At 32.9% G+C, this 15,741-nt stretch overlaps 2 protein-coding genes and 1 long non-coding RNA gene across 3 annotated transcripts; 1 reads left to right on the plus strand and 2 right to left on the minus strand.

Moving 5' to 3' along the window:
* Positions 1 to 8,257: 8,257 nt before the first annotated feature.
* On the minus strand, positions 8,258 to 11,439 carry LOC143202520 (uncharacterized). The gene is made up of 3 exons (XM_076414123.1): positions 11,308 to 11,439; positions 11,141 to 11,251; positions 8,258 to 11,084 (listed from the first exon to the last, which is right to left on the minus strand). Exons 1-3 carry the CDS (start codon positions 11,314 to 11,316, stop codon positions 8,346 to 8,348), a joined length of 2,859 nt encoding a protein of 952 aa, XP_076270238.1. The 5' UTR covers positions 11,317 to 11,439; the 3' UTR covers positions 8,258 to 8,345.
* A 490-nt stretch (positions 11,440 to 11,929) lies between these two features.
* On the plus strand, positions 11,930 to 14,145 carry LOC143202521 (uncharacterized). The gene is made up of 2 exons (XM_076414124.1): positions 11,930 to 12,057; positions 12,112 to 14,145. The coding sequence occupies exons 1-2, from the start codon at positions 12,055 to 12,057 to the stop codon at positions 14,077 to 14,079; spliced, it is 1,971 nt and encodes a 656-aa protein (XP_076270239.1). The 5' UTR covers positions 11,930 to 12,054; the 3' UTR covers positions 14,080 to 14,145.
* Positions 14,140 to 14,973, minus strand: LOC143202551 (uncharacterized). Its single transcript, XR_013007184.1, has 2 exons — positions 14,846 to 14,973; positions 14,140 to 14,320 (listed from the first exon to the last, which is right to left on the minus strand). It is a non-coding gene; the product is annotated as an uncharacterized LOC143202551 (long non-coding RNA).
* Positions 14,974 to 15,741: the final 768 nt, after the last annotated feature.

Consider the following 15,741-nt stretch of genomic DNA (forward strand, 5'->3'; position numbering starts at 1 on the left):
TAACTTTTAAACTAAACGCTAGATTGTCATGAAACTTTAACACGAGACTTTTGAAGATTAGGACTACTAGATTAGTGATGTGTCATCAATAAAAATAAGTATTAGAAATTCAAAAGGGCAACGTTGTCAACATCATAACAATTCATAGTGATTTATTCGTTGTATGATGAAAAACTGTCCATAAAATCTAACGCCTATAAAAGAACGTAGAGGTCGCCAGATTTCCTCAAAGATACATATTTTATACGAATTTTATTCAAATAGTGGATTCCTGAGTATTTTAAATCCGCCCACCAAACATATCTCACACGAGACACATGAGCACGAACTGATAAACACTTTATTTATGTCCTTAAACATGACCAATAAAAGACCGACGTGATTCAAGAAGAAATGGGATATTATAATGTCACAAAACCTACGTGATTATCAATAGACTGGTTGATTTTAAGTGGTTATAATTAAAATATTAGCAATAAAATAAGAACCCACATAAAAATCATCGTTTTTTTTTTGTTTCGTGTTTACTTTCTTAAAAATAAAGAGATATGGTCTCAAAGTATATGTATATATACTCTTTATTATATATTTAATTATTTTTCTGCGTTGACATTAATGTTTTAGGTTGACATTTAATTTTTAAACAACGCCATGCATTAATTTCTACCTCTTGTATTAGTATCTTATAATTCGGCTTCTATTGTCTGTTAATATATGTTAAAATCCTAGTTTTTTCCTAAAAAAAATACGTATATAAAAATAGATCTAGGACATAACGTTTTTTACATGCAAATAAATGTTTATTTTAACAACTTGGCGTAAACATAACTGCTTCAAATAAAAATCATCGTCAACTTTTACTTTCTGCTTTTTTATGTCTTAATTTAATCCCGCGATCTGATGTCTGCTCATTATTTATATAGGTCGTTTCGTATGATTTAACGTATTTCAACGAGATGTTTTAGATATCACCAAAAAAAAAACCAAACCAAAAAAATAATATGAATAGAACAATACCAGACGTTATTTTCTCTAAAATTATTGAGAAACAATAATCCTTTTTACACTTTTATGCTAATGTTGTGAATTAGCGTCTGTATGAAAGGAGCTTTATATTTTTGACAGAATACCTTAAAATATTGCAATAAAACATAAAATTAAAATTGTCAATTATAACAAGTTATAGTCTGTTCAAAGTGATTTTGTTCATACGTCATTTAAATTTGTGACAGCAAAACCTCGCAATGTTGCCGTATCAACTCTGAGTTTTAGTTCAGTTTGGCTTTGACATACAACAAAATTCTAATCTCAATAAAATGACTGAACAACAATATTATCAAAGAAAATTTATTTTAACATTATTGTACATCTACAAACTACAGTTAATTATACAGCCACAATAGTTTATTGGTTAAAGTTATAACCTCTTATCAGTATTGGTTTCAAGAATTTTGCATACGTCTGACAACCGGATGACTTTGACAAGCTGATTCGTTTACGTTTTCAAATTAATCAGATTTTGTGTCTCTTTTTAACTAGAACAAAATGAGAAGTCTGATTCTAAAACGAATTTATATATTGCGGCAAGCAAAACATTAAACATCTTGATGACGTATGTACAAAAAAACTTTCAATAGACTATATTTAAAATATATTACAGATTTCTTTTTTTATATACTGTCACTGGTTGGTATTTTACTGATATAGTAAGAATCCTAACCTCATTACTTAAGCTTATTTTCCTTTGTATTAAACTAAATGTATACTGGATAGAATAGTTAAATGTCACTATTATCAATAATGGTTATAACCTCAGAATTTACAGATTTCTTTTTTATATTTTGTCACTGATTGATGATTTATTGTTAAGGTAAGAATCCTAACCTCATTATTTAAGCTTATTTTCCTTTGTATTAAACTAAATGTATACTGGATAGAATAGTTAAATGTCACTATTGTCAATAATAGTTATAACCTCACAATTTACAGATTTCTTTTTTATATATTGTCACTGATTGATGATTTATTGTTAAGGTAAGAATCCTAACCTCATTATTTAAGCTTATTTTCCTTTGTATTAAACTAAATGTATACTAGATAGAATAGTTAAATCTCACTATTGTCACTAATGGTTATAACCTCACAATTTACAGATTTCTTTTTTATATATTGTCACTGATTTATGATTTATTGTTAAGGTAAGAATCCTAACCTCATTATTTAAGCTTATTTTCCTTTGTATTAAACTAAATGTATACTAGATAGAATAGTTAAATGTCACTATTGTCACTAATGGTTATAACCTCACAATTTACAGATTTCTTTTTTATATATTGTCACTGATTTATGATTTATTGTTAAGGTAAGAATCCTAACCTCATTATTTAAGCTTATTTTCCTTTGTATTAAACTAAATGTATACTAGATAGAATAGTTAAATGTCACTATTGTCACTAATGGTTATAACCTCACAATTTACAGATTTCTTTTTTATATATTGTCACTGATTTATGATTTATTGTTAAGGTAAGAATCCTAACCTCATTATTTAAGCTTATTTTCCTTTGTATTAAACTAAATGTATACTAGATAGAATAGTTAAATGTCACTATTGTCACTAATGGTTATAACCTCACAATTTACAGATTTCTTTTTTATATATTGTCACTGATTTATGATTTATTGTTAAGGTAAGAATCCTAACCTCATTATTTAAGCTTATTTTCCTTTGTATTAAACTAAATGTATACTGGATAGAATAGTTAAATGTCACTATTGTCAATAATAGTTATAACCTCACAATTTACAGATTTCTTTTTTATATATTGTCACTGATTGATGATTTATTGTTAAGGTAAGAATCCTAACCTCATTATTTAAGCTTATTTTCCTTTGTATTAAACTAAATGTATACTAGATAGAATAGTTAAATGTCACTATTGTCACTAATGGTTATAACCTCACAATTTACAGATTTCTTTTTTATATATTGTCACTGATTGATGATTTATTGTTAAGGTAAGAATCCTAACCTCATTATTTAAGCTTATTTTCCTTTGTATTAAACTAAATGTATACTAGATAGAATAGTTAAATGTCACTATTGTCACTAATGGTTATAACCTCACAATTTACAGATTTCTTTTTTATATATTGTCACTGATTTATGATTTATTGTTAAGGTAAGAATCTTAACCTAATTTTTAAAGCTTGTTTTCCTTCGTATTGAAGTAAACGTATAATTAAATGTTGCTATCGTCAAAAGTGCTCATAACCTCACAATTACACCTCGTAAAACGAGCATAACCCATTTGAGTCATAACGATTAATATTTTTTATTATTACTAATAGCTATAATTGTTATTTATTGTATGAACTTGACGGTTAAGTTGCGTTTTTGCTAGATTGTTAAACAGTTTTATTGGAACGGATATATCTATAATAAAAATTAATTTTAATTAAACGAAATGTCATTAAAGTGGATGAAAAGGTTAAATCATGACATAACCTAATATATCGTATTTATAGAATTGGATATTTTTTTGGTAAACAAGTGATTTCATATTACTCAATCTATCGGGTCTATAAGTTTTTATACATTCATTTTTTAGTTTTAATGAGTACTGGTTGAAAAAATTCCATGAAAATTAGGTCCAATCCAAGCCTTTTCCCTCATTTTCTATAATGTATAATGGCACTTGAATAAAATTGCAATTCCTTGAACAAAACTGTGACTTTTTGTGTCTTACTGTTTTTGATTTTATAATTTATTAATATTTATTTTGTAACTATCCATAAAATACAAAAAAAACAATAACATTACATCAAACTGGCCAAACCAAAAGTGATATTCCGTTTCTTGGACTATTTATAGCGGTCATAATTCACCAGCTGTCTTCATACATTAGGAATACTAACCTCATAATCAAGGCGAATACTCGAGAGTCCATACGTAGTACTTCAATAATTTTAATAAACCACAGCCGTTGCATAACGTTAACATAATCCTTGAGCCTGACAATCTCACGGATGTTCATAACAAAAAAATCCAAGGCCTACTTTGACAAAAATCATCCAAACTGACCGGTGGTGGTGATTCAGGCGGATGAGATTCGGGAGAGAAAGTGCTGGAGGTTAAGGACGACGATGGAGCCGCGCCTACTAGATTTTGAAAAATCGACGAGAAAGAGAAAAGTCAGTATGGTAATGGTGGCCTATGAGCATCATCTCGATTAGCGACACGTGGGTGAAGAAAATTAAAATATCAATTGATACGAGAACGATGATTGCGATTTTTTTATGTCATCGGATTACATAAATTAGCGTGGGATTGGATAAAGTATTCTGATGCAAAATAAGTTGAAATATTTCTAGTATAATTACTTTAATACAATATATTAACAATCAAATTAAATAAATTATAAACCCGCAACATTTTTGAGGTCATATCACTCATTATAATTTTCTTTTCGTTCTATATAATTACAGGATTCTGCCCTGTCATTCTAATGTCAATGTCAACTGAGGTTAGTTGTTTCACAGAAAACTGATGTTAGTTTCTTGCCAATCTAATATTTCTGATTCATTTTTTTGGAAAAATTTTTAATTATAGATATTATTTCAATCACATAGAACAAATAATATATAAGAGTGAAAATTGTTTCGATATATTATAAAACCTTTCAGATAAAAATAATTTCTTAATGCCTCACAAACAGCTTGTTTTATTCCATTTTTATCTATCATATAAAAACTTTTATAGTATATTTGAGCACAGAAACTTTTGAAGTTGTTATGTTTATGTTATATTACAGTTTTCTTTTTATCCAACTTTAACAATCTTAATAATAAAAAGTATTTATGTGTTAACAATCTATGCATCATATAACGTATTAAGTAATATCAGGTAAAGAATACGAAGAATTAATTTAGTCATGTTAATTTTCGGCCACCCTGGTTATCAATGAGTAATAATAAAGTCCCATTCATCACATTATAAATATGAACACAGTTTTCATTTTGGTATGTTATTTGTTCTTAGGCGATGAAAAAGTATCTAAAAACAAAAACAGAATCGTTAACACATATTTCCAAACTACATTCGGCGTGGAATTGGTCAACAATGGGCCGATATGGCCCATGGTTATTAGGGTTTCAAGAACGAAAATAGTTCGCGATGGCCACAGGCTATTATTCTTCGATGCCTTCTTGCGTCAGTGCGGGGTGCCAATACTAGTTCTTCTTTCCGTTCCAAACAAGGTCAGGATCGAGATCTAATCGCGCCCGCAGAAAAGACAGACGTTCGCTGTTGTTTCTTGAAAATACACCGAATGTTTTTCAATAGATTCGATTAATCTTATATCGAGGAAAATGGGACTAAATTTTGTATCTCTCGAATAAATATAACACTCTCTACGTATTTTTGGGTGAAAGAAACGAAAATCCATATTAGATTGATTTAGAATTATTTTAAGATACAGTTTTTATTGTATAACTTCAAAACAAAAGGTTATACAATCATATTCGATTTCGATTCAAGGAAAAATTATTTATTTATAACACCTGCAATTTTCACTAACCTGCGATTATTTGAACGCAAATGACACCAACAATCCTGAAAATGACCAAAAATCGCAAATTTTCCCGACTATATATATGGAAAAACTGCGATATTTTTTAACCTCCCGGAAAAATATAAAACCCTCAAAATATATGTATTTTGGTGTGAAATAAACGAAAATCCATATTAAATCGTTCTAGAACTTATAATTTTTAAGATATGTGAGATAAATTGAAATTCACTCATTTTTTGAAAATACACTTTCCATAGTAAAACTTAAAAACTAACGGTTGTATAAGAATTTGTTGAGGGTAAAATTCTTTATAATACCTGAAATTTTCATTAGCCTGCGATTATTTGAATGGAAATGACAGTAAAAGCCTCGGAAATGACAGAAAATCGCAATTTTTTACGAAAATATATATAGAAAAAGTGTCAAGAAATTTTTAAAAGAACGAAAATCTATATAAAATTAATACAAAATCTATAATTTCTAAGATACGTGACGTAATGAGAAATCAGTTAAATTTTCAAATAATATAGTTTTCATTATTTATCTTAAAAACTGGGGGTTGTGTATAATTTATTATACTACCGTTCGATTCAACGTAAAATTATCTATTAATCCTGAAATGTTCATTAACTTCAAATAATTTGAACGGAAATAAGATGGAAAAATATGATGACGGTTAAAACAGAGATTTTTTCTAGATACACAGAAGGAATTGAAATATCTTTTTATACTCAATGGACACATAGCACACAGATCATACATAGAATGTTCAAACGAAACTAAAAATAGTCATGAAATCTTGATCATGTTTCATGTTATATGAGCAATTTCCGATATACCATAGAAAAAAATACACTTTAGACAAATTTTACGTTAATAAACTTTATAGTATACATTATATTAATGGCATCCTTACGTTTATTACTAAAACTTTACGCAGTTGTTTCAGATAATAATCGAGATAAAGCTCCAGCATACCATTTGCATAAATTAGCGAGCTAAAAGAACCATTACGTAATGAAACAAATGACGGTGTGACAGATAGGAATTGTTTTTCGCGTCTTTACACAACGGAACTCTATTTTCGCAAGATAAACGATTGTTTGTTTTCGTTACCTTATCTTTTTCGTTAAAAGTCGCCGAAATTTTCGGTCACATTATGTCGTGAGAAGTGGTGAACAGGAATAAAAAAATCTTTCGCGCCAGAAATCTCAAACCTTTCGAGTTATTTGTCAGACCTTGAGTATACACGAATCAAAGACGTACGCGGCTTCTTAACGAACAAGAGAATTTCGTGGGATGTACCCTAAACACATAATGTCAAGTATGCATGAATGCATACATACACACATACATAGAGAATGAATAAACTAAAAACTAATACACAGCATATATTAGATGGTACTCATTCTTAGATTCTATAAGTTGTATTACATACAAACATTTTATTTTAAGACACTTTATGACAGTTGTCACAGCTACTGTCATTCAATCTTGGGTTCAGTGTCAGTTGGACGATTTTTCCAACATATACATCATAGAGTAATAGAGATGCAACTCTATGGGACTCTGACACAAAGTTTTGCTTTGCCCAACATCCAGAGGACACCATAATCGGCCATTCAATTATTTTGATTAGTCAATTTAAGTCGCCATTACAGGCACCTGTATGTTTGGCACATGACAGCTTAGACGTTATGTTTAATTGACCAATGAAATTTAAATAAAAAACAATTTTTTTCTGAAATAAATTTATTAAATAAAATTCAATTAAATATAAATATAATCTATAACAATAAATATAAATATATAATGTAAATTTATCTACAAAATATAAATATAATATAAAAATAAATACATGTGTGTCGTGTCGCCTGTTTCTTCGGGAAAACTGGTCAACTTGTAACAGTACCTCTAGAGGATCGTAGAACAGTAAATTTTGATTGATACACAACCATTTGTTTGCCAGAAGTCTTTGGTGAAATAAGGAAAACAAACAAGAGACGTCCGATTGTTCTTCATCATGACAAGAGACCATTTGAGCACTCAAAACATCGAATTGATGGGTCATTCGCCGTACAGTCCTGATTTGGCACCCAATGACTTCTTTTTGTTCCCATCCGTGAAGAATAAACTGCGTGGTCGACGATTTTCATCGCCCGAAGAAGCTATTGAAGCGTTCAAAAATCGTGTTTTGAAGATACCTCATTCGGAATGGAATAAATGCTTTGAAAATTGGTTTGAGCGTATGCAAAAGTGTATCGATCATCGTGGCGAGTACTTTGAAAAACAATAAAGATATATTCGCAGCTTAACTATTTTTTTTTCCTATTCCCGAAATAGAAATAGTGACCCTCTTATAAGAACACACATCCTGTATCTTTGACCTCATTTACCCATGCTTCAACACTTGTAACGTCACTTTTATGTTTTGTATCTGTATAATTCAATTGGTCTGCTTGCTGAAGGTTATATAAATCTTTATGTGTCAATAAATATAAACTTTTTAAATTACCACTGCTCGATTTTCATCCAATATAGCATTTTAAAAGTTAGAAGGGCTGCAATCAATTTTTTCTTCTATTCAATATGTAGGTTATACTGTTGTTATTACATACTATTATTTAAAATAGTTTTTCTTTATTTGATATGACACTAGATAATTATGGAATAAAACAATAACACAGTCTGTTATATAAAATATATTTATTTATATATATATATATAAAACCATGAGACACATTCACCAATTATTATATACCAGCAATCTCACTAAGTTCTGTATTTTAAAGGTACTCCGTACACGGTGTGGGGTACGATGACTCTATTGGGCACTTCATCTGGTACCATATATTCTTTTTTAGGTTTGGTGTTATCCATGGGGCCAATATTATAACTATGATGATGCTCCCTGATAGCTTTTGGAAGCTCGTAGCCTGGCGCCAACAATTTGGATTGTGGTAGTGTATGCTGCGACTTGATTTCTATAGGATTTGAGGAATGTCCATGATTAGACGGGCCGGACATCAAAGAGGTTCCATGGGGAATTTCAAGTAAGTGTAATGGGTATTCAGTTTCTTCTGGATGGTCATCGGGGAGTATAAATTTATATTGAATTTCAATAGGCTTTGTATTTGAATCGTGTGAGATAACGGGTAGTGCCGGTAGTGCTGGTGCCAAAGATGATGGAACATGAGGAACACTGTAATCGTAATGAATATCAACGGTCTTGGTAGGTTCCTGCAATGCCTTATTAGATTCAGCCGCTAAACCATAAACTTCATGGACTAATGGTGCAGCTGTCGATGAAACCTGATGAAGAAAGTACTCATACTGAACTTCCGCTGGTTTCAATGCCTCCTGTGGTACTTCATGTTGGTTTAAAGCATTATGTTCTTGATGTTCAGATGCTAAGCCATATACTTCATGAACTGCAGGTGCTACTGGAGCAGCTGTTAGTGGTACTTTATGGAGAGAATACTCATATTTTACTTCAACAGGCTTAATAGCTTCCTGAGGTACTTCATGTTGTTTTGGAGCGGTATGTTCTTGTCGAGCTTCAGATGGTAAACCATATACTTCATGAACTATAGGTACTACTGGGGCATCTATTGTTGGTACTCTGTGATTAAGAGAGTACTCGTACTGAACTTCGACAGGTTTTAATATTTCCTGGGGTTCTTCATTTTGTTTTGGAGTATTATGTTCATGATACTGAGATGGTAAACCATGTACTTCATGAACCACAGGTACTACTGGCGCAACTGTTGGGGCCTCATGATGAAGAGAGTAGTCATACTGAACTTCGACGGGTTTTAATGTCTCCTGGGATACTCCATGTTGTCTTGGAGCATTTTGTTCTTGATGTTCGGATGGTAAGCCATATACTTCATGAACTGCAGGTGCTACTGGAGCAGCTGTTAGTGGTACTTTATGGAGAGTGTACTCATATTTTACTTCAACAGGCTTAATAGCCTCCTGAGGAACTTCATGTGGTCTTGGAGCAATATGTTCTTGATAAGCTTTCGATGGTAAACCATATACTTCGTGAACTACAGGTACTACTGGCGCAACTGTTGGTGTCTCATGATGAAGAGAGTACTCGTACTGAACTTCGACTGGTTCTAATGTTTCCTGAGGTTCTCCATGTTGTTTTGGAGCATTATGTTCTTGATACTCAGATGATAAACCATATACTTCATGAACTGTAGGTGCAACTGGAGTAGCTGTTGGTATTTTATGAAGAGTGTACTCATATTTTACTTCAACAGGCTTAATAGCCTCCTGAGAAACTTCATGTTGCTTTGGAGCATTATGTTCTTGATGAGCTTCCGATGGTAAACCATATACTTCGTGAATTATAGGTACTACGGATGCAACTGTTGGTGCCTCATGATGAAGAGAGTACTCGTACTGTATTTCGACTGGTTTTAATATTTCTTGAGGTACTCCATATTGTTTTGGAGCATTATGTCCTTGATATTCAGATGGTAAACCATATACTTCATGAATTGCAGATACTACTGGAGCAGCTGTTGATGCTACATTGTGAAGAGAGTACTCATACTGAACTTCGACTGGTTTTACAGCTTCCTGAGGTATTTCATGTGGTTTTGGAGTATTCTCTTCTTGATGAGCTTCAGATGGTACACCATATATTTCGTGAACTACAGGCACTGAAGGGGCAACTGTTGTTGGTGCCTCGTGATGAAGAGAGTACTCATACTGAACTTCGACGGGTTTTAATGCTTCCTGGGGTAGTTCATGATGTCCTTGATGTGATTGATCTGGTAAACCATATACTTGATGAACTACGGGTGCCACTGGGGCAACTGTTGGTACTACTTTATGAACAGAGTATCCATATTGAACTTCAACTGGCTTCAATGTTTCTTGAGGTGCATTGTGTTGTTCAGATTGACTTGGAATCAGGGGAGTTGACGCCGGAGAACCTTCAACTTCATTGGAAGCTAAAGGAACTCCATAAACTTCTTGCGGCTTGGGAACTTCTGGCGCTACAGTCGATGCAATTTGTTGAAGCGAATAGTCGTATCGAACTTCAACCGGTTGTACAGCTTCTTGGGGAATGACCGGTTCGTGAGAGATTATTGGAGCTGTTGGAGATAACTGGGAATATTCCTGAGATATTATATGGACTCCTGCAGGTTTCACTGTTGATGATGCTTGAGGAATGGCGTATCCATATTGAACATCAATTGGTTTTGGGGTTTCTTGAAGTAATTTGGTAACAGAAACATGTGAAGCGTCAGGAGAATTAACTGGAACACTGTGCGGTTTATGAGAAGCAATATCACTTGCGTCACTTGCTGGTGGTAAAGTAGTAGACAACTGTGGAGCAACATAATTATACTGAATTTCAACCAGTTTGGGATTGTTCTCTATTAATAAGCGTGTTTTTGGAAGAGTGTAGACTTCATGGGGTTCATTTTGATTTATTTCGCTTTCCTGGTACTGACTTGGAACATCAGGTGTGAGCTGATCTGGAGTGTTCTACAAAATAGATCCACTTAACACGAGCTATATACAAATAGATCACAGAAAATTACCTCAGCTAATGTCTTGGGGGTCTGGTACTCTAATGGGATACCATATACAGTATGGGGAACTGGTACCCGAAAGCCTGAGCTTAAAGCAACTAACAGGGTTAACAAAAGAATCTGAAAACCACATTACAAAGTATAAAACGACTTAATAATAATGACAGAGTACTTACACGTATCATCTTGCTTTGTTGGTGATCAACTGTTGAATATCAAGGGCCTCATTCGCATTATATAGGTCTGAAAAGACCACTGATGTGTTGTTAAGTTATGGCGATTAACCTAATTGCGAAAATAAAAAGTTGTCGAAGCCGGTCTTGTATTTTAGATGGGAAATGTTTCCCACTAATTAGAAATTCCTAACGATGTTTCACGTAAGAATTTCATTCATAAACCTGCATTCCTTTTAAATTTTATAAATTCCTCAAAATAATTTAAAAAATAAACTAAAGCAACCACAAGCTTTAAAAAAAAATTTAAAAAGTTTTGGAAACAAAAAACTTGGTTGGGAACGAGAACCCCTTCCAAAAAAAAAAGAAAACCTCCAAAAACAGTCTAATTTAATTTTATTCCCAAATTTTACTAATTGCTTTAAAATAAAAAGCTTTATTTCATTAGAATAGTTTCATAAATAAAGCAATTGATACAATATAGTTATCGGAATAGAAATAGCAGAACGAAAAATGCCTTAGCCGATTCATTTATTAAATTTTTAAATGCAATCATAATTATTCCAAAAATGTTTTATTTCAATTAAAATTTTGTCACCGCAGTTTTAATTATTCCATCATTTAGGTGCATTTATAATCAATTAAGAAACAAGTTCTATACATGGGTTTTCGAAAGGGCCAGCTATATTTAAAAGCAACGCTTTAACAATTAAGTTTTATTGACGAACAACATTCACCTACAGAACAATCATGGTAAGATAATAAGCAACATAGATTTGTCATACGGTACTAATTTCGATTTTTCAGTTCAAAGTAACTTTGAGAACTCTGGTATGTTTGGCGTTATTGGGGTTTATGGTTAATTGCGATGAATTATACCCATATCCACCCGCAGAACCTAGGGATGATCTTACCGGGAATAACGGAGACCCGGAATCTTATCCATATCCACCAGCTGAACCAAAGATTCCAACACTGACTAGCAGTGAAGATATTCCATCGTTTCCTTACCCTCCAGCAGAACCTATTGTACCAATAGTTACTGGGAACAACGGAGACCCGGAATCTTATCCATATCCACCAGCTGAACCAAAGATTCCGTCACCGACTAATGGTGAGGATGTTCCATCGTTTCCTTACCCACCAGCAGAACCTATTGTACCAATAGTTGTCGGTGCCCCGAAAAATTCTAATGCAGGTATTTCTAATGCATCACCAAACTCACCAGAACAAATTAAAGTCACCGATTCGGCCAGTTTTCCATACCCACCTGCTGAATCTAAAATAGAAAAAATCGAGTCTTCGCCACAATCTGTTACATCCCAATATATATATTCGTATCCACCAACTGAATCAAAATCAATTGATACCAAAGAGTTATCCAATCATCCATCAGAATCAATGACGTCGTTCCCTTACCCAGCCGCCGAACCAAAGCTGGATACCGACACGGCTCCGGTTATCGACTACTCAGCGTCGTTCCCACATGGAAGGTCCCAAAACGTTATTACTATCCAACAATCAAAGCCGGTAGTTCCTTATTATTATTTCCCTTATTCAAGCACCGTACCAAACAGAGAACATGTAATAATTCCCATTAATTTACCAGCTACCTCATTTCCTTATCCATCGGCTGGATCTTCAGTAATCAGCGCTGCTCAACCCCCTCAATCACCACCACAAAATAGTGATTATCAATATTCTATATCGTCCCCATCAACTCAAACAAAGCCGATATTATCATCATTTCCTTATCCAGCAGCTGAATCTCCAGTAGTCAGTACTACTCCTCACCCTCAGTCACCACAAAAAACTACTAATTATCAATATTCTGTTTCATCCCCATCAACACAGATAAAACCAGTAATAGCATCATTTCCGTATCCTGCTGCTGAATCTCCAGTAGTCAGTACTACACCCCACCATCAGTCACCACCAAAAACTACTAATTATCAATATTCTGTTTCATCCCCATCAATTCAAATAAAACCAGTAATAGCATCATTTCCGTATCCAGCAGCTGAATATCCAGTAGTCAGTACTACTCCCCACCCTCAGTCACCACAAAAAACTACTAATTATCAATATTCTGTTTCATCCCCATCAACACATATAAAGCCAGTAATAGCATCATTTCCGTATCCTGCTGCTGAGTCTGCAGTAGTCAGTACTACTCCCCACCCTCAGTCACCACCAAAAACTACTAATTATCAATATTCTGTTTCATCCCCATCAACACATATAAAACCAGTAATAGCATCATTTCCGTATCCTGCTGCTGAGTCTGCAGTAGTCAGTACTACTCCCCACCCTCAGTCACCACCAAAAACTATTAATTATCAATATTCTGTTTCATCCCCATCAATCGAGACAAAGCCACCATCATTTCCATACCCAGCAGCTGAATCTCCAGTAGTCCATATTACTCCACAACCTCAGTTACCACCAAAAACTATTAACTATCAATATATAGTATCGCCTCCATCAATTGAAACAAAACCAGCAATAGCATCATTCCCTTATCCAGCAGCTGAATCTCCAGTAATCAATACTATCTACTCTCCATCAACTAAACCACAGCCAGTACTATCATTCTTTCCCTACTCAGCTGCTGGATCAAATAATGTCATTGAATCATCATATCCCTATCCTCGAATCGAAATTCCAAACGCGGAAGAAAGTTTTCCTTACCCACCGGCTGAGCCGATACAAAATAATGATGATTCAGAGCTATTTCCTTACCCTCCCGCAGAACCACTTCACTATAGTAAATAATCTTTTCATATGTATATAATAAATGTTTACTAAATGTATTTGTACAAATAAAAACAATGATAACGATATTTTGATTTTATTCCTAAACATACATCCAGTAATTTAATCCTATAAAAAATATTAATTTATTAGAACATTCTCTTATCATATTACAGTTTAAATAATACAGGCGTCTCTTGTTAAAGATTCGAATTTTCCGCGGATTTACTTCACCATACAGACATCAGAACTCTGCATATACCTGAAAAAGAAATCGTCACCATAAATTCCTTTCCTCGAAAAAAAAAACAATTCGTTACTCTGTAGTTTGATTTCAAAAACACCTATTTAACCTATATTTGACGTGTTTTATGCGAGGAAAAAATTATGTTTAGAAATGGATTTGTAGAACAATTTGAATATTTTAAAACGATAACATAGCTCTGTAATTTTACAGTAATTTATTTGCCCACATTCACTTGTTTCGACTAAGAACTTTAATATATCTATGATTAAACAATCATCAAATTTTCCCTTTTTATCGAAACTAATTTACTTTAATTGACGTAATTTTTTTATTAATTACATTCTTTCTTATTACACGATTATCTTACGTTCGAAATGGTTAGCACAATTTACAAATTAATTTATTACTACTCTTCTGTTGTATTTGCATTAATAGACGAGCAAGGCGAGTTTATGGGATTAATACATCAGTATATATTTCCCAAATTAAAATAAAACTAAACTACTTAAGCTAAGAATAGTATAAGTGTAATACACATACAAATTTGTGTCCTTTGGTTCGCTTAAATCTTCTAATTTCCAACGTGTTGTTGTCCAGTAGCTGTATTGCTTCCACGTTGCTGTAATTTAGTACCCTTACTTCATGTTTTTATATCCACTTGATTTCGTAGCGATAAGCATTAGTAATGAAATGTAGAATTTTGTTTTGGCTACGTTGGATTACCCGTTGGTTTGATGTTTTAGTGCAACCAAATCATTCTATGATTGCTTGATAAACTAATCTTTCTGATTTTAGATCAAGCTGAGGGTATCTTCTGATTAACCAATTTGACTTTGCTTAACCTCCTCTGTTTTTGTCTAACAGCTATTTAGCTGATTCTGTTTGAGGAATCGGGCATCCGTCAAGTGATATAATTAGATTTTTATCGTTTCGAAAGAACGCAAAATTAACATGGACAGATTTGGAGTTATTAAGCTATATTTTCCAGTCTCTAGTCAATTAGCTAGATCTTATTGACTGCTACTCGTAATTCTTCAGCCTTACGTAGATATATCTTTTGCCATGATAGCTGTGTCGTCGGCAAATGTTCCAAGTACTGTTTCTTATGTTGTTAGGATATCAGCAGTATAAAGCATATACAGGAGTAGTCCCAAGACATTACCAAGTGTTGAGAATGTCCCCTCATGCGAGACTCTAAATTTCGACAGTAATTGATGTAATAAATGTAAATGATCAAATTTTGTTCAATAATTTAAATTTCAAACAAAATGATTTTGTTTACATACATAACATCGCTGAATAAGTCCCGGAACTATCATAATAAAACTACTTTCAAACAAAATTCAACTTCCCTCAAGATACTATCTTTCAATAGTGATACATTCAGCCTAGTGTTCCTCTATTTTTATAGCTTTTGCACACAGTCATTTGTTCCC

The sequence above is a fragment of the Rhynchophorus ferrugineus genome, unplaced genomic scaffold (genome assembly GCF_030347505.1).
Source record: "Rhynchophorus ferrugineus isolate W39M unplaced genomic scaffold, kcgeb_rfMv2 rfM9, whole genome shotgun sequence".
In the NCBI taxonomy this organism is placed as follows: Eukaryota; Metazoa; Arthropoda; class Insecta; order Coleoptera; family Curculionidae; genus Rhynchophorus; species Rhynchophorus ferrugineus.

Bases quoted from the DNA above. Each gene is read 5' to 3' on its own strand.
- LOC143202520 (XM_076414123.1), bottom strand. The intron at 11,085-11,140 runs GTAATTTTCTGT...TCTATTTTGTAG, and splicing joins CCCCCAAGACATTAGCTGAG to AACACTCCAGATCAGCTCAC.